The following is a 19,448-nucleotide window of genomic DNA, read 5'->3' on the forward strand; positions in this document are numbered from 1 at the left end:
GATCAATAGCAGTAAAGGACTGACTAGATGCATGAAAATAAGTAGAACAACTAGTATTGAAAAGAGAAAGGTTGTGATTAGAGAGCAAATGCTATATGGAGCTACCCCTTCTATCAATATCAGCACTTCCCCAGAGGGGATGATGTCCATTAAAGTCCCCTAGGATTAAAAAGGGAAATGGCAACTGTTCAATGACAGCGTCAAGGTCTGACCAATCATAGGTCTCTCTATGTGAAAGGAAGAGAGAACAAACAGTGATGGTACGATCCAAGGAAACACAAATGGCTGTGGCCTCCAGGGATGTGTTAAGCAGCAAAGACAGGGTGGACACATGCTGATCAACCAACAGTGATCCACCACACAGCTTGTCATTTCTGTACAAAGAAAACCTACAAAAGGTGACTGCATTGGTAGGTTTCAGAAATGTTTCCTGTAAGAAAAGACATACAGGATGGTAGGAAGCAATCAGTGTTTTGATGTCACCCAGATCAGAACATAAACCTTGACAGTTTCATTGTATCAAGGTGACCATTTTTATTTATGTGTAGGCAAATTGGGTGAAGAACTCTTTTGTTTACAACTACGTCTTTTTTCTTTACTGGTCTTCGCTGTTGGAAGAGGATTCCAGCGACTGAGGACGTGAATGAATGATTATTTTGCGTCTTGCGGTAGGAGAAGAAGATGTACCTGAGGAAATGCTTGTACCTGGAACCAAAGGAAGAGGATCTTGGGATTTTCTGGAATGTATGTTAGGGACAGAGATGGGTGTTGAAGTTGATTCACCAGTTTTTTTAACCAAGGAGGTCAAAATACTTTTCATTGGGTTTGATAACGATTCTTTTGGAGGCACAGAGAGATCTGTCTTCATTCCCTCTGTAGTAGTAGAATGACATGCAGCAGAATATGTCCAAGATAAAGTGGTGGACAGCAACATTCGAACCTCAGGGTAAGTGATGTTTTGAATTGTTTTCAAATGCTGCATCAATTTTTCTTCCTACCATTTAGGGCAAGAACAAAAATAGGATGGGTGAGAGCCATTGCAATTGACACAATGAAGGTTTGTTTCACACTCATAGGCATTGTGGTCCTTGCTACTGCAACAAGCACACATCAAGGAACTATGACATGATGTCTTCGAGTGACCAAACCGCTGACAATGGAAACATCTGAGATGGTTTGGAATGTATGGCCGTACCCTGCAATTAAGATAACCTGCCTTGATGGTGGCAGGTGGATGCGGTGATGTAAATGTCAGAATGAGGACATTGGTCGGCATCAGAATTCCATGTTTGTAAGTGGAGATATGCATCACTGCAGAAACTCCTTGGGTGGAGAAACCAGTGAAAATCTCTGACTTGGAGATGTTCTTCAAATCCATCTCAACAATAACTCCTTGTAACAAATTCAAAGTTGCATGAGACATAACCTCAATAGTCATATCCCCAATTGTTTTTGAATGCAAGAGGAGTTCACTGTGTTGAGATGTAGATGTTTCCACTAATATGTCACCAGATCGAAGCTTCTTTACTGACTTTGGAGAGCCAGCAAGTCCCTCTAGTCCCTTCTGAATGAAAAAAGGGAGACATCTGCCTTAAAGGTTTGTCTGAAAGAGAATGTAGTATAAGAAAATAAAGTACAACAGGTGTTACAGATGTTGAAGATTGCTGCTCAGAATTTTCAAGACGTGGTCGTTTATCTCTGGACTGTTTTTCACTATTTTATTTGGAGGATCCATAATAAAAAAGGAAACATTTTGGTGCCCACTGACCCCACCCAACTTGGAGCCCTATGAGGGGACCCACTACAATATCAAACAAGGACACTGCAGCAACACTATGGTTTCGTGAGCACTATACCCAAACACCAGCATCAGATACAATGTCCACAACACCTGTTGAGAACATCCAACACTGGTACTTGATTGACCCTAGCTCAAGTGGACCAGCCAGCTGACCCAAGAGGGGCTACCCCATGGCTGCCCATCTTCAGGAACTCAAGGCCAAAGTGGTATGTTAAGGTTGGACCCCTCAACCACCAGGATCCTCTCCTTCCCTTCTCGGGTCACCATGCACAGCAAACATGTGGGGGGATGTTTAGAAAGAACAGAACCTTCCCTAGGAGGTCTCCTCACCACGTACAGGAATCCACACTGAGGGGTTCAAGATCTTAACCATCATAATAATTTACTGACTCTTATTCCTCTACAATACTTTTTCTTTATGTCACAGGAATTGTCAGACTGTAAAGAATAAAAAAAATGAGAAGTAAAAGAAATCACACTGAAACATTACTTACTCTTCTACACCAAGAAGAGCTTGAGGGTAACTTCCATCCATATGTATGTTCATGTGCATTATACCAGTTACACCAGCCGATGATGTACTTTTCATGCTAGAAGAGCATGACACAACCTCCATGCATGGTAATCCCCAGTATCCTAAAGATCATTATTTTCTTAACATATCTTGTGTTCAGATGTGATTTTTATTTCATGTGACTTTAGTGTCTCATACCAATGACTGATTTCATTTCTCTCTTGATTTTTATTTCACTTCTATTCTTGTTGCAATTTCTTCTATAATCATCATGTTGCTTATTTCTACTGCATGTGTGTGTATATATATAAAAGTATCTTATACATAAAACATAAACAAATTAATTCACATATAGATTTCTGATTTACTATGAATTCCCAAAGTTGCATTGCTTCTAAAACCCAAGTCCTAAACGTTCCTCTACAGAATCTTCTAAATTTGCATCAATAATAACTCGAGACACAGATCTGTTTATGACATAACAGCTACTGTGCATAAACAGGTTGGTTCTCTTCTACTCCCTTGCCTTTTGTGCAGCCTGCCTCATTGGTGAATGATTTTGATAAGTTTTTTTCCACTTTCAGCCTTTTATTCTGGTTCTTCTCTTCCTGATGAAGAACACATACCTCTTCCATCTTTGTTTGCTATTCTCATTACTCAAGTATGTGACATTCTACCTCTTTCACCAGTAAATACTAATGACTGTTAGGTTTTCTAAGACTGGATTCTTTACAGTAGGTGTCTGTAAACTTGTTGGCAATACACTTCGACCATGAACAAATATCAGCACAGTCCATTTGTTTTAAAGTAATATATTAAAACAACAAATATATATATATATATATATACAAATGCTCATTACAATTGGTTATAACAGTTGTATCCAGAGATTTAAATAATTGTATCTTTTTTGACAAAGTCCACAAAGGCTGGTTCAGTTACTTTAGAACATAATTGCAAAGACTAATTATTCTTCTGTTATTGCAATACAGTCTGTGATAATTTCACTTAAAATTACCACTATACACTCTTTATTGTTAAACTTATGATCACGCAGTCCAGAACATTTCTTGCAATACTAGATATTCTGATGCAATAATGCTCAATTAAATGAATGAGAAACTCAGAAAGCTCTAGCAATATGATGCAATAATTGCACTATTGTAAAGAATCATTAATTTACAATTTAACTTCACAAAGTATGAATCATAAACAGTTGTGCAACAAACTTGCCATAAAATATTGCTTCTAAAATTAATTAAGTATGAGACTCATACTATATAAACTATCTAAGTCATAATAGTAGTATTAAGCTTAAACTGCAACAGTCATACATAGTAATGACTCTTGGGTTCCTTTAGATCATTAACCACCATTTACTGATATTCTCACCTCCAAAGTCCTTTGTTCTTTTATAATGACTATGGTTCCAAACCTTCTATATTGCTTGAACTCTAAGTTCTGAGCCTTATTTATCCACTTAAGATGTTCGACATTATACTTAACATCTTTCCTTCAAGCAGCCTACTTATCTTTGTCATACCTTTACCTGAGGCCAGGCATGGCCTATGACTCGTAATCTGAGGGTCATGGGTTCAAATCCCTGTCACACCAAACATGTTTGCTCTTTCAGCTGTGGGGTGTTATAATGTTATGGTCAATCCCACTATTCATTGGTAAAAGAGTAGCCCAAGAGTTGACAGTGGGTGGTGATGATTAGCTGCCTTCCCTCTAGTCTTACACTGCTAAATTAGGGATGGCTAGTGCAGATAGCCCTTGAGTAGCTTTGTGAGAAACTAAAAAAAACAACAAAAAACAAATAAACCTTTACCCAACTCCTTTACAAAGGTACATCTCTACCTTTTACAAAAAGTTCTCTATTGTGACACTGAGAGTTTTCATGGGACATCTCTTCTTACTTTACTTGTTTGCCAACCTTGACTTTTTGTTTAATCTCTTCTACCTCTACTTTGACATGTTTTCTTTGCTTTTAAGGCCTCTTATGTTGAGATGCTTTCCCTTTCAGGTCTCTGCCTCTGTTCCTTCCTTGGGGTGCTTTTCCAACTCTTTGGAATCCCTGGTTGAAGCTGCTTATCACCAATTTTCTACCATTTCCTCAGTTTCCCAAATCATTATACCACAAGTGCCTCAGACTACTAATCATTCTCAGGTGTAATATTGAGCTATTACCACTCTCTGTTCCTTGTTCAATTGCTTCTGTTTATTATCCTCCTCTTGCAGGACAGGTAAATGCAGCTGTTGGCAGTAACTCATCTTTGAAGTTTGCCATAGGATTCCCTTCACCAGCAAAATTTGGGTTGTGGAAATTTTTTCTCATAATCTGTTCCTACACTTTCATACTCCATCTTTTCTTTCTCCTCATCCTTTTCCACATTTTTTCCCCTCCAATTCTTTGCATCTTCAACATCTTCAGGATTTAATGGTCTCTTTGCGGGCAGTGGAAACTACAGAACCCATCTTCCACTTCACTCAAGACTTCTCTTCATGACTATTTGTTATTCCCAAGAAGACAGGATACTGAGGGCTGTCATTGACCTGTCATCTCTAAATCTCTTTTTCATCATTCTTCAGTTCTGAATGGATGGTTTTCTCAATCTGCATTGGGCCTTTTTTCCTGGGTCATGGATGACCGAAATTGATGTTTTGGATGCCTTCCTACACATTCATGTTTTTCTTCTGTCCCATTGTTTCTTCCTGTTTGTCTGCAATATCATTTGAGTTTTTCTCAATTTCCTTGTGGAGTGAGCTAAAACCCTCTTCCTTGTGTCTTTCTGTTATGGAGATCTTGACATACAAGACTATTCATTTTCTTCTCTTCTTGCACAAGACATTCTATCACTTATGGGAACTCTTCCTTCCCTCATAGTTCTGGTTTCTCTGTTGTGCACATATGAATCCCCCTTTGGTGGACTCTGGCAGATCAATGGAACATATTCTACAATCCTTTATCCCTATCTGTGTGGTGCCTTGATCACTCAAATACAACTCAGGATATTTCACTCCTCTTCCTCAATCTGACTAGTATCTTTACACCATCTCTACATCTTTATAATTTTGGGGTTGTTCTTGACACCACCACTCTCATAGGGATCTGGTTTCCATATGAGGGACCTTTGTTTATAAACTTCTTTGTTGCTGTTGTCAGATTATCTTTCGATGATCCACTTTGACAATTTTATGTTCATTTCTTACATCAGCCACAAGGGAGGCATTTACTCTCAGAACTTTTGCTTTCTCACCCTGACAGTTGTCCCATTCACCTAGTGACGAGTTATACCTCAGGGGCTTAGAATTTTATGGATGATTGGAAACAATCCATCTCTCAGTGTCCAATGAATCCCTCAGTCTTGCATTGGATTTGTTCCCATTTTGGAACCATACTGATCAATGCTTTTGTGACTCCTTTAAATTCCAAAATCATCCTGTTTTGGTCACCAGTCCTAGATTCAACCACTCTGGATGCCAGTGCTCTTTTTCATGCCTGTCTTTCTTCTCTTTGTCTTTTTCCTTCTGTGTGGTGTAATCTTTATCTCCTGAGTAATCTTTATCATTTGAGACATCCCTCGCTGAGTTCTTGAAGTTTATCTTTTTTTTTGGCTGGCTGTGTTGTGGTTTCTACTTTTGTGTCACTTGTTGTCTAAACGACATTTTTCCCTTCCTCTTTAGAGATTCCTCCTCTGCCAACCTTGTTCATCCACCTTTCACAACAGTGTGCTACACCTTCATCTTTACTCATGTAATTTTTCTGATATTTTTGAAAATAATTGGATTTTCTAGTAGGGCAGTCAATTTTTTTTATAATTTTTGTCAGCATTCTAACCTCGCTCTCTATCAGTGTAAATGGGCATTTGTTCCTCCACCACTCTCTTTTGCTAGGTTGTTTCATTATCCTACGTCTTATTTCCTTTATTTGCTTGATTTTTGAAAAAGTCCTGTCTGTTTCTGTCATTGCAGACTACTAAACTGTGCTGCTTGTAACTTAACACATATTAATTTCTTCCTTTTGCCTGTTATCACAGACCCTTCGAGGCTTCTTTTGTCTAAAGTCCTCTCATCCAGTCCCTATTCCCAACCTTTGTGTGGTTCTTCAGGCTCTTATCCACAACCCTCATGAGCCACTGACCTCTTGTTCCTTGTATCATTAGTTTCTGAAAACATATTTTCTCCTTCTACTTGGATGTTTACAGCTCAAATGCCTCCTATACTCTGTATAAGAGGAAGTGATTGATGTTGTTCCCTGAATGTTCTTTCTTGGGCAACCTGGAAAGAATGTCAGATGTTTTTTATCTTTCTTTTTTATTTCCTTGTTGTATGATTATGTTGATTCTAATAATATTTTTTGTCCTGTACCAGCAGTCCATTGCTACCTTGCTCAGACTGTTTCTTTCTGTGGAAAGAACCTTCACAATAGCACATCTCTTTCTCTCAGGATTTATTCCCTTTTACTTTAACTAACTTGGTTCTTAAGCTCATTTGTCTAGCATATTCTTCTTTGGGTATGTCTGACCTATATCTTTTAGCACCATTTCCTGTCAAATTTGCCATATCAGGGCTAACTAGTCCACTTGTCTGTACACACTGCTTGTGTTCTTCTGCTGTATTTTTATCTCTGCTAAGGTTTTTCCATTTAGGAGAAGCAACTATGCTCTTCCAGCAAAGGGCTACAATACCTGATCAACTGCTGAAATCTTCAAGAATATGCCACGCTGATGAAATCTTGGCCCAAAGACATCTTTAATGGAACTAACATTACTCAACACATTGCCAGGGGACCGAGAAAAAATCTATAGTCATAAAAAGTGTCCCACTGAACATTGAAAGTCAAGAATTACATGACAAATTAGCCATCTCTAACATTAACCATGTCTAGATAGAATGCAACACTTCAGCCAAGACGAGCCTCCCTACACTACTCATCAGGATAACCTTCACCAATGTCAAACAACCCACATGACTAATAAATGAAGGAATATTCTTATGGTTTTACCACTACAATGTCAAAGAAGCCAAACCACCCATCATATCAATAGTCTGATGTTTAACTTTCAACAATTTGGCCATACAAGAGCAGCCTGTACAGCAACTGCATGATGCATCCATTTCAGAGGCCAACATCTGGTATTAGAGTGCCCAAATGTTCATGACTTGACCAAGTGTGCCAACTGTGGAAGCCTGCATGTCTCCTCTTATCATGGATTCCCCAAATTCAAGAAGGTCATAGCCATAAAGCCACAACCAAAAATTTCTGATAGGTTACAACCATCACCAAAAACAACATCGTCCACCCATTTCCATCAATACCAGTTCACTCCAAAGCTTCAGCCATGAGCCATTCACTGATCTCTTTTAAAACCAGCATCTCTGAGCCATAAAGATCTTATTCTGAAGCTATGCTGCCAACACAACAACAGAAGGCAACCCAGCTGACTAGTTCACCAATATCTGATCAACATGACACCCCACAGACAATATTTTTTTCACACAGAAGATATTATCATCACCAAGGGCACAGAAGTTTCATTCTTGGCTACAGAAATATGCATCACTGCCATATCCTACTTCACCACAGTGACAGCTAACCTGGTCTTCTTCCTGAAAATTATCAAACAACATAGAAATGGTGTGCACATCCAAGTGTAACTACTACTTTTATTATGGTATATTTTTTGTACAGTAATATTCAGGGCAGTTTAGCAGTTAGAAACACTTGAATTATATCAACTCTGTAACCAAATTCAAGCTGATGTCATTAGTTTAAACAAAACACTCTTAAATGACAGTAACAAATTCCATGTACCAAATTACATAACCTTCACCAAACTGAGATCTTCATATAGTACATGGATAGCACTGTTTTAGTATAAAAACATCAAAATAACCTTCCTGCCAATTCCAGTTCAATATAATAAAAAATTCATTTTATGCCAGATACACCTTCCCAACAAACCTGTTCTAATCTTATTATTTGTACATGTTGAACCCACTACCCCATCAGATATTAATTACTTCCAAGTTATTCTAAACTTATACCCTCTAACTACTATTATCGGTGATCTACACTCTAAACTTACAGACTTTAACTAATGCACAACAAATAACAATGGAAAAATCTTACATCAATTCACTAACAACAACAACCTTATAATCATAAATGACAATCAGTTGACCCACACACACACACCACAGTGGCTCTCAAAGCATACTAGACACAGTTACATTCCCTCCTTGACTTGTGCTACAATACTCTCACCTTACAGTTCACAAAAGTATCAGTGGTGACCATAACCCAATTTCTTTTTAGCTACAAGCTAATGCAAATCACAGTGACCAAGCCCCACCCTGAACTCTTTACTTTACTAACACTGATTGGCCAAAATTCAACAAATACATAGATAGCTATCTCACCTCTGTTAGATATCCTGCTCAAAGTCCTAATAACATTTACAAATGTGCCAGAGATAGTACCAATGCTATATCACAAGCGATATGTGAAATTTTCCCACACAAAACAGTAAATTATAACATGAAATGCTGGAAACACCCCTGAAATTCACAAATTAATACAAGAAAATTATCAACTAATGATTAACAATTATCAACTAAGGTGAAACTTCATCAGAAAATATAATTCTAATCTTCATATTTTGTGTGTTGAAATGTTTACCAATAACCTTGAAAAGTTGCAAACATCTGCTTATATTATAAAAAATCATAGTATAATTACTCTCAGGGATTCCACCCAACCCATAATGAAAGGGTTAAAAATCTTAAATGCCTTAAACAGATCCTCCCTAGCTCCCCTTTTTTCAAGAGCAAACAATCTCAGTTGAAACCTGCCCTCGTATGACAAACTTTCCATCCAAGTATCATCCCAATAGCTCTTTTCTGAACCATTTCAAACAATTCAATGTCCATGACTGAAAACTATAGGACAAAGGTGGCCTACAAGTGACCCATAAAATGAAATCATAATCACTTTAAACTTGTCTTCAACATTTCTGTAGATACAACTTGCAAAGAGCACATAGTTTTGATGGTTTAAGAGACTGACCAACCACAATACAAAGATTTTTTTCTTCCATACCATTGCTAAGATTATTCCATTCAAATTATGTTTATAATTCAAATTGTGACAATCTATATGCATTACCCTGCATGTTTTTATTATTAAAATGCATCTGCCATTTATTTGCCAAATTTACCAAATGATCAAAATCCTTTTGTAAGGAAGCATGGTCCTCCTTACAATCAACAATAGCCAAAACCTTAATATCATAAGCAGATTTAAGTGATTTATTAACCATTCCTTTATCATTTAAGTAAATTAAAAAAACAGGAAAAAGATCCTTACACTGAGCCCTAAGGTATCTAATCATGACATTAATTCACTATACCGAGCTCAATTTATAACAATTCTCTCTGCTTTCTTCCATCTAGCCAGTTTGCTATTAAATGAGCTAATCTATCATCCACATCTATAGAAATAATCTTTTTAACAAGTTTTTGTAAGATGTCTTGTCAAATGCTTCCTAAAAATCCAGATACACTAAATATATCCCATCAACCTCATATAAGTAAGCAGCAACCTCAACAGAAAATGTCAATAGATTATTAAAATAAAATTCTCTACCAGTATAATCATGCTGATTATCCAACAAAATTACATTGTCAAACTTGTTAAATGAATTTTTGAAGCATCTATTATCAGACTATAAAATATTTTTCCATCAATGATGTGATTGTGTTTGTGTTTTTCTTATAGCAGAGCCACATTGGGCTAATTGCTGAGCCCGCTGAGGGGAATCGAATCCCTGATTTTAGCGTTGTAAATCTGGAGACTTACAGCTGTACTAGCATGGAGCCAATGATGTGATACTAACAGGCCTATGAAGAAAATTTTGCAGTCTATACATTCAATTTTACATTATTAGCATATGTATCATTATTACATAATTTTGGCAGGAAACTTTTAATATTGGATCCTGGTTTAGTTACTATTTTGTTTTTATTTATAAATTGTTTTTTATTTAATTTGTATGACAAACTACTTAATATATGCACTAATAATACTTTTGTTTTCTTGTTCTTGGTTTTTTGGTTATTTCTCTCATTCTCCTTGATTTCATACATTTTTCTTGGCTTATTATTTTAAATTTTAACCAATGCATAGTTTCAGTGCTGTTATTATACAATCTTTCAATGTTTCAGTTTTTACTTTTTTATTATTTGTGTAATAAATTTAAAAAGCAAAATTCCACATATTTTACAAATTACTAAGATTACTCATAAAAGTGTTACAAAAGAGAATGAGAGGCAAATACAGACAAGTAAACCATTAAAGATAAAAAAACCTCACAAAATGAAATTACCTAAAAAACATTTGGTGAAGAAGACAACAACATGTGCAAAATGATAGAAAAGGAGGACCACATCTAAAGTCAGTTCAAAGACAACATTTAATCAAATTTTAGAAATTAACATGAAAATACTAGATACTAATATACTTTCAGTAGATGCTTTTGAAAGTTAACAGAAGAATTAAATCCATTTTTACCAATGAAGGATTTCTATAGTTATGTTTATGTATACTTGTAAATTGTGCCAAACAATGAGAAAACTCCCAAATAAAACTTTACATGTCATAAAGTTTTACTTTTATGTTATTGTAATGACAGCGATATTCTAAAATTTGTAAAGGAAAGAAGTGGTGCTAACCATTTATACAATCAGATAGTGGGTCATATTTTTTGTAATATCTTCAACATCATCTCATTTTAATTTATATTCAAGAATTTTTTTATATAATTATTCTAAAGAAATAACAATAACATAAAGCTAACTGTTAAGGAATTGCCCTACCTCTAGGAATCCTTGCAAGCCGATCCCACTCACACTCTACCTCAGAGAGATCATTCCCACTACTACCTTGTAAAATCACTGTTTCAGCTTGGCTGAAAGTATATGTAGTTCCTTCACTGTCACTCTCATCACTAGAAAGACTAAAAACAAAACGTATATTAAAAGTACTTGGATAGCAATGTTATTAACACTTTAATCTTTCAATATAACCTTTATGTTCATCTAGTAATATTATATTGCTTCAGTAGTAGACTTTTCTATTCAACAAATATGATTTGTCAACTAATAAAGATTCCACTGTTTATTGAAAATCAAGCAAAGCAACAAAAGTTTGTAACATCAGAAGGTGATGATAACAAGATCATAAACAAAGATGTATTTATTTGGTGAAATCTCAATAAAAGTCTTGCTTGTTTTATACTGATGACTAGCTTACTCTAATGGGAAGTTATTATTTACCACATAGTCTTTTTCTGTTGATATTGACCTACTCCAGATGATTAATATGCTTATTATACTTTATTCTCATGCTGGGTACAATTTTAATGTTAGTTAGGACAAAAACAGTTCACTGTCACCTCAAAACCAGAAGCTGTGGGTTTAATATGCAGAAGGATACGAGTATAGAGTTAAAACGAGTGAAATGAAAGAAACACAACACCAGTTTTAAAGATAAAGTTATTTTGTTGCAAAGAAACAACAAATAAAAGTGAATATTGGAAATGAAGGATTATTGCAAAATAAAAGAATATAAAAAAATTAAAAAGAGTTAAAATTGCAGCACATAAATCATAAGGTATAAATAAACAAAGATGGGTATTTGACAGTAGGCCTCTGATCTCTTAAAAAAAAAACTTCTTTCCACAGCAGCTAATCTTTCTTCAAATTGCCATAATGGCATTCCCAATATACATTCTCTCTATAACTAAGAAATTAAAATAAGAGAACTGAAATTCTGAAATATTTATGTTTCCATGACATTTGCAATGTAGACCTTTATACATAAGATCAGGTAAGTCACAATGCAACTATCCCGTGAAACAGCGTATAATTTCCTTGACTTACCCTGCTAAAAAGGAAGAAAAGTAACACCTATGGCTGAATTTGACATATGGCCTTAACCATATTTACGATATTTTAAACAGGAATTTTGAAGGATTCAAACACTTGTGTATATTAAACATATTTTACAGGAAAGTACATAAACTAATATTTGATAGAGTTGGGATCTCAGTCTCAGGTTTCTTCTTTTTTTTTAGACATTGCTCTGTTTCCAGTATTTATTGATATTTATTAGTTATTATGTCTTATCATTGTATTAAAAATGCCATAGAAATAATTCTGGCTGTGGAATAATTGTTCTTATCTGAAAACATTTATACTTCTTCATTGTAAAACCTGGCTTGAAGAATTTCTTAACTTTGTTGTTTTACAAGTTACAATAAGAAACATGATAACTCATGCTGTAAAAAAAAACAAAAACATATTACAACCAGTTGAAAACGGTATTCTTGATAACATCAACTCATAAATGTCAGTAAAATATGTTATCCAATGAAGCTTTATACACTTTTCTATCCCTGATCTATTTGAGAGTAGTAAGAGCTAATAATGTGATAAAGTATAATTTGGAGCAAGTCATGATATGGGTTATTTTATTTGAATTATTGCATTTTCTGTAATGAATGAAGATCATATTTTCTGCTAATTAGTATAAAAGGATATGATAAAGTTGAAGATTAAACCTCTGCATATTTCCTGATTTCCAGAAAAACTATTCATTTATGAAACTAATATGTATAAGGAAATGTATAGGGAAAATAAAAGAAACTAACTTTGTGTTGAAGCTGGTATCAAAACAAAATGAGAACTCCTATTTTCTAAGATAACAAAATACAAAAAGGAAATCTGAAGAGTGTGCAGGCAATCATCTGAGTAATAAGAAAAATAAAATAAAGTGAGAAGATAACTAAAGTAATTTTTCAGGAAAGTTTCAATCTACTCTTACAGTTGTCTTTACCATCTGTGCATGAAGCATTATCTGTCATACATCATTGGATTATACGTTTTAGTTAAACAGCATAGAGGGACTCACCCTTTTTTTATTCCCTTTGAACTTCTTTTGTTTGTTGGTTGGGCTCGACCTTTTGACCCACCCCAGGACTGACGGAGGTTATCTTGAGGTAGCACTCCAAAGTTGGCAACTAGTTCATATATTTGTGGAGGACTGCTCACTGGTGTTACTTCTTCTGAGGAACTGGTGTCATGCTTTATAACTGAAGTGATACCTGCTAAAGATTTGATAACTAAAGTCCCAGAATCATTGTTTATATAGCAAAAGGTCCTATAATCCAATGCAAGGTATTTGTAAAACATACATGTTAAAGAAAAGCAAGGACAATGAAATAAGAAAAAATCAATGCTGGAATCTTAATAGATTATTACAAAATTTGAATAGTAAAAGCATTAAAAATTTTTATTTCAGGTTATGCTGTGTTGAAAAAAATCTTCTTTAAAAAAGGAGTAGCATCCAATCTTATTGTCTTCAAAATTAAAAAAAAAGCATTATTAATTCTTATTGAATAAATTTAGCAGCTATTGAGGAATAATTTATTACATTATATAAATTCATATTGTATGTTTTCAACACAGATTAAATTTTTTTTACAAAGCAAATTCTAGTAAAACGTACCAAATATACAGAAAATATTTAACTGTGGATAAGTTTCTTATGTTTTAGTTCATGTTAGTAGTCAAAAACATGGCATATCTGAAAGCAAGTTGTACAAGCAGAAGAAAAGTAAGGTGTTCTTAAGCATTAAGAACATATATCAGATGAAAACAGAGCAAATTTTACACATCAGTTTAGTCTTAGAATATAAATTCAACTTATCAAAATGAGGGCTTTGAAAATTCTAACACTCATACATTTCCATAGCCTTTCAACAACGATGCAAGCATGGTCATACCTTAGTTTTTGTTTGTCCAGCAAAGTGATTTAGGTTTTATATCTTGAATTCATATGCTAGATTAATGTTGTTTTAAAACTTAGATTAAATTGAAAGGTTATATATGCTGATATTAATTATTTCCAGGGTAAATATACAGTGTATCTTCTTCTTTAATTAATCACAAGTGAGATTAAAATACATTTCCTCTTTAACCATATTATAATGATTACATAATAAACAGAATGTGATGGGTGAACTTTAAATTACTGTTATTTGAAGCTAAATTAACAAATTTCAGCATAGCATTCAATTAAGTCAACCAGTTCAGTTTCAACCCTGTATAATGAATCATCACACTTGTTTAGATAAGGGATATAATTTCTTATTAATAAACATAGACATTCAGTAATAAAGAGAAACAAAAAGCCTTGAATTATTGCCAAAAGAGACAAACTTTTATACTGTTACATGTAAACCATGTTTTTCTGACACTCTGCACATGTGATGTCATTATATAAGTATCTGCGCATTTTTTATTGCAAACTAGTCTAATTATATATACATAAAAATCTATTTTATTTATAATACAACATAATCACTATGATTTTTGTTTTATTATTTTATAGCAAGTGTACATGTATTTTGACTGTAAGTTAAACAAACATTTTTTATATCATCATCATATAAATGTAATTTCAACTTGGTTTTTACATATTGCTCAATTAAATATGCAGATAAAGTAAGAAAGTGCATCACAGTAGTCCCTAGTGGATACAACCCCCTCAGTAACAACTTTCTTTTAAATATTTTTTTTTTGTGCACAAAATAATTTTACATTGACTTGGCCATTACAAACAACTTCCTGACAGATGTGACATATGACCCTGATTCTTAGGTAAAAGGTCAGGTAATGATCTCTATACAGAGTATTTTCTTTCTTTTAACAAAGACATACAAACACGTGTTTACACTTGATGATGAGGAATCCTCTTTAGGGAATAAAACTTTAAAGGCAGCTTGACAGGGTAATGAAGCCAACTTTATTACAAATGTACAATGGTTCGACAAGATTATGTCATCTAAAGATAAATGTACTTTTCAGAGACACGATAATACATATACAGAATGGAACAAAAAGGTCACATGACTGGAGATTAGTTCTTAGCTTAGTATAGGTAGCTTAGTACTCCAAGGTGTTAGTTTAGAGTGGGGATGTTTTGTTTAATTAATATAGCTTCTTACCAAGGTTTGGTTTTTTTATTTAAATTGCAGTGTTCTGTATAAATATATTATTTTTTTCAGTTCCAATGGTGGTAAACATAGTAAAATGTTTCATTATTTATGGAAAACATGTTCTCCAATTTTCTTCTGATTTCTCCAGTGTAAAATTCAGGACAAGTAATGTAAGTTATTTTATCAATGGATACTAAAGTCATTATTAACTAAAAATTTCATGCAATAACACAATACCAATGTCACAAACTTAACAAGCTAGAGCTAAGAACATCTCTGTTTTAGAAAAGTAGATCCAAGAAAAAGCTTTAATGTTGACAGATGACTTCACTACCTAAAATCTGTGGTTGGAATGCTTCCAAAAATGACACATCTCACAGCTGTGTTATTGTTAGAAGTCGCTGATGTTAGCCAGGACATGGTAGGTGATTGATGCAGCAGACTTGCATTTATATGCAAGGGCTACACAACAGAACATTTCAAAGCTGACAAAACTGGCCTATTTTTCCATGCCTTCCAAAACTGGTTTCAAGTTATCAAAGACAACATGTGTAAGGGTGGGAAAAGTTGAAAGAAGAGAATTATGATGTTGTTAGACTTCAGCGCAGCATAGGAGAAACTGATTCATCTTGTCAATGGGTAGTCTGCAAATCCTCCTTGTTTTAGGGGATTCCAGACATTATCATTACCAGTAATTTTAGAGGCAAACAAGAAAGCCTGGATGATGTCAACCACCTTCAGCAATTGGTTGAAGAACACCAAAAACAAAATGAGACTACAAAACCGATCAAATATATTGTTTGTCTATAACTGTTCTAAACACCCATCCATGAAGTTTTCAAATGTGAAGCTCACTTCCCTGCTACCAAATATCACACTGACAAACACAATGGTGGCATCATAAAGATTCTGAAATCAACTTACAACAAAAAACTTTTCTGTCACAGACTTTTGAAGAAGTCCAATGCACAGGATGCCAATTACCTCTCTGTTCTTAATGTATTCAAAGTAAAATAATGGTTGAAACATGCTTGAAACTCAGTCTAACTCGTGGGAGTTCTTCTCATGTGATGACATCACTGGGAAAATTACAGTTTTGGATGAAGACTGGACAGACACATTAAAGAAAATTGAAAACTACAACCCAATAATTAAAGATGGCAATGATGACATCAAACTGGATTGTTGTTTGGGATTTTATGGCAAAAAATAACTAAGCTATCTGTCTCAAACAACCAGTAAAAAAATAAAAATATTGCAAAGTGTAAAGGGAAATTAAGTTGAAAAAAAACAGTGATCCAATGTTCCAATGCTAGAAAAAAACTTAAAAAGAATTAAAAAGGCCATTGGCCCTTAAAAAATTAAAATATTTATAAGGTGGATAGTGTCACTATCACCAATAACACTGCCCAATGTCAGGTGTAAATCCAAAGTAAAAACATGTCTAAAATTGTGCCATTGTTTATAGTTGTTATTATGGCACAACAGTAAAATGTAAGCGATTTCAACTTGAGTGTCACATAGATAACACACTAGTGCATCAGTCCCAGATAAAAGAAAACAATGAGTTAAAAAATTGGTACCAATGCGTAACCTAGCTAGGACAACTTCCTCCTTTCAATTCTTACAGAAACAAGACAGCCAAAGTCTTGGTTTTATCTGTAAAAGTTTGTTATCATGTTGCTCACTACAGATCCATTGCCAACTAGTGTGAAGTTGAGCCTTGAATAGGTATGGCAGTGACAGCATCAGAACAGGCAGACTTAGCTGCGGTGTCAGCAAGTTTGTTCCTTCTAATATTGATGTGGCCTGCTATTCAGAAAATCTGGATTAAAATAGATTAGAAAGAGAAATGGACCAATTGGTTTTGAATATCAACAAGAACAGGGTGAGAACTAATGCTAAGTGATTCCAAGGCCAGTAGAGAGTTAAATAAGTTTGTGTATTGTATAGCTTCTATGTGATCCAGAGAAAGAGAAATGGCATACAATTCAGCAGTAAACACGGAAACTGTACAGGAAATCCTGTGTGCAACCACCAAACTGCAATAAAATATGGCAGAGTCCACAGATTCACCTGATTTTGAACAATCTGTATAAATGGGAATGGAAGGATGATTTGAAAGATGTTTGTGCAAATAGAATCTGGTACTTCCAATTAGGAGTATCCACCTTCTTCAGATGACTCAAAAAAAGGTCACACTTGGGGATGATAAAAAGCTATGGTGGGATGGGGTGCCCTGTAAAGACAGCAACGTTAGCCAAGGACAGACCAAATTCAGCCAACTGTGCCTGGATATGAAAGCCAAAAGGAGAAATGGCTAGAAAAATCATAGCCCACTGAGGTAGGAAAACACAACTCCAAGTGGGAAGTTGTGGTAAGGATTGAAGCATACAGTTTCAACAGTTTCAAATGGTGGAGGTGTAAAGGAGGTTCATGTGTACAAATTCTGGACTGAAGAAGTGCAGAAAACCCCCATGCAGAGCCAAAGCCTCAGATAGTGAACAGAGCCCATAATCTTCAAGGATAGGGTTCTGGCAGAACCATAGACCAGAGACCCATAGTCCAGTTTCAATTGAATGAGGGCATGACTGATCTTTAGCATAGAACATCAATCCACTCCTAAAGTGGTGGAAGAGAATACATGAAAGATGTTCAGTGCCCTTTTACACCTGATGTGTGGGATGAAAATCAACTTACAGTCAAATATAAACCCCAAGAACTTTGCCTTGGGAACCACAGAAAGCACAACTTCACCAAGATGAAACTCAGTATTGGGGATGAATACCCCATTGGTGGCAAAAGCATATGCAAATGGTTTTAGAAAGAGAAAAGGTAAAACCATTTGCTGTGGTCCACTTTAGTAAATTATTGAGGGCAGTCTGTAGCTGCCACTCAATAAACTTCATGCAATGGAAGTCGTCAACATAGAGTCTGTCTGTTTGCAACTGTAGAGGGAGTAGTCTAGTAATGGCATTAATCTTCATAATGAAAATTGTGAAATTAAGACACAGCTCTGAGGGTTTGACACTTTTCTAGAGGAACTTGGAATTAATGGTCCATTAAAAAAGTTTTTAATAAAAATAGACAAATGGCCATGCAACCCATATGAGTGGAAGTCTCACAAAATGCCAAACCTCCACTTAGTATCATAAGCTTTCAGAACGAGAAAAAACAAACACAAAATGTTGTCACTTGAGAAAGCCTTCCCTGATTGACGTTTCAAGTTGAATCAAGTGGTCCATGGTGAAACACTATCATTGAAACCCAAGAGGAGGTTGTTTGATTCGAAGATTGGTTGGTTGGCTGTCTGTGCCAAACAACTGGTAAAAAGATAAAATTAAAGTGAAATTCTTAAACGGGAATTAAGGTAAAATAAGACAAAATTTAGTTTTTGAATTAAAAACATAAATAGCATTAAATCCAATTTTTACATCTAGTTTACAACGGTAAGAGAAAAACTACAGTAATACAAGTTCTAAAGGACTTTCTGTAGCATAATTGTAATTATAATAACTCGCCAGGATGAATTACGAGCAAGTTCAAAAACCACCATCAGCCACCTGAAGTTCGCTTTTTCAGTCCTGGTTTCGAGTTATTTGACGTTAAGATCATTTTCAGAAAGTAGAGTAATAAAAGTTTAAAAAGGCTTGTAGCAAAATTTTAATTATTATAATTCACCAGGATGACTAGAAGGTAGTCCAAACAGCAGCGTTAGTCACCTGAAGTTGGCCTTTCCAGTCCTGGTTTCGAGTTTTTTGATGTTATAGCCATTTTCTAATTTCAAATCGAACAAAATGTACTTTGATTCTTAAAAGGGAATTACATTGAAAAAGGTCTAATGCATAAATTAAAAAACTTAAATAACATTAAAAAGGTCAATGGCCTTTAAAAAACTAAAAACATTTCCAAGGTGGACAGTGTCACCATTGCCAATAACACTGTCTAATGTTATGGATAAACCTTGAGACAAAACATGTTTAAAATGGCGCCATTGTTGAGAGTTATAACGACGGCAAGACAGTAGAGCGTGGCGTATTGTGACCTGAGTGTTACACAGACAACACAT

The 19,448-nt window shown here is 34.9% G+C and overlaps 1 protein-coding gene across 1 annotated transcript in view; it reads right to left on the reverse strand.

Moving 5' to 3' along the window:
- Positions 1 to 19,448, reverse strand: part of LOC143225248 (cell adhesion molecule Dscam1-like) — a 234,562-nt gene that overhangs the window by 10,821 nt on the left and 204,293 nt on the right. The window contains exons 34-35 of the mRNA XM_076454314.1: positions 13,291 to 13,486; positions 11,196 to 11,335 (exon numbers count right to left, since the gene is read on the reverse strand). Of these exons, the coding sequence (XP_076310429.1) occupies positions 11,196 to 11,335; positions 13,291 to 13,486 (336 nt within the window). The remainder of the gene's footprint in view (positions 1 to 11,195; positions 11,336 to 13,290; positions 13,487 to 19,448) is intronic.

Source organism: Tachypleus tridentatus, chromosome 9, assembly GCF_004210375.1.
Source record: "Tachypleus tridentatus isolate NWPU-2018 chromosome 9, ASM421037v1, whole genome shotgun sequence".
NCBI classification, from domain to species: domain Eukaryota; kingdom Metazoa; phylum Arthropoda; class Merostomata; order Xiphosura; family Limulidae; genus Tachypleus; species Tachypleus tridentatus.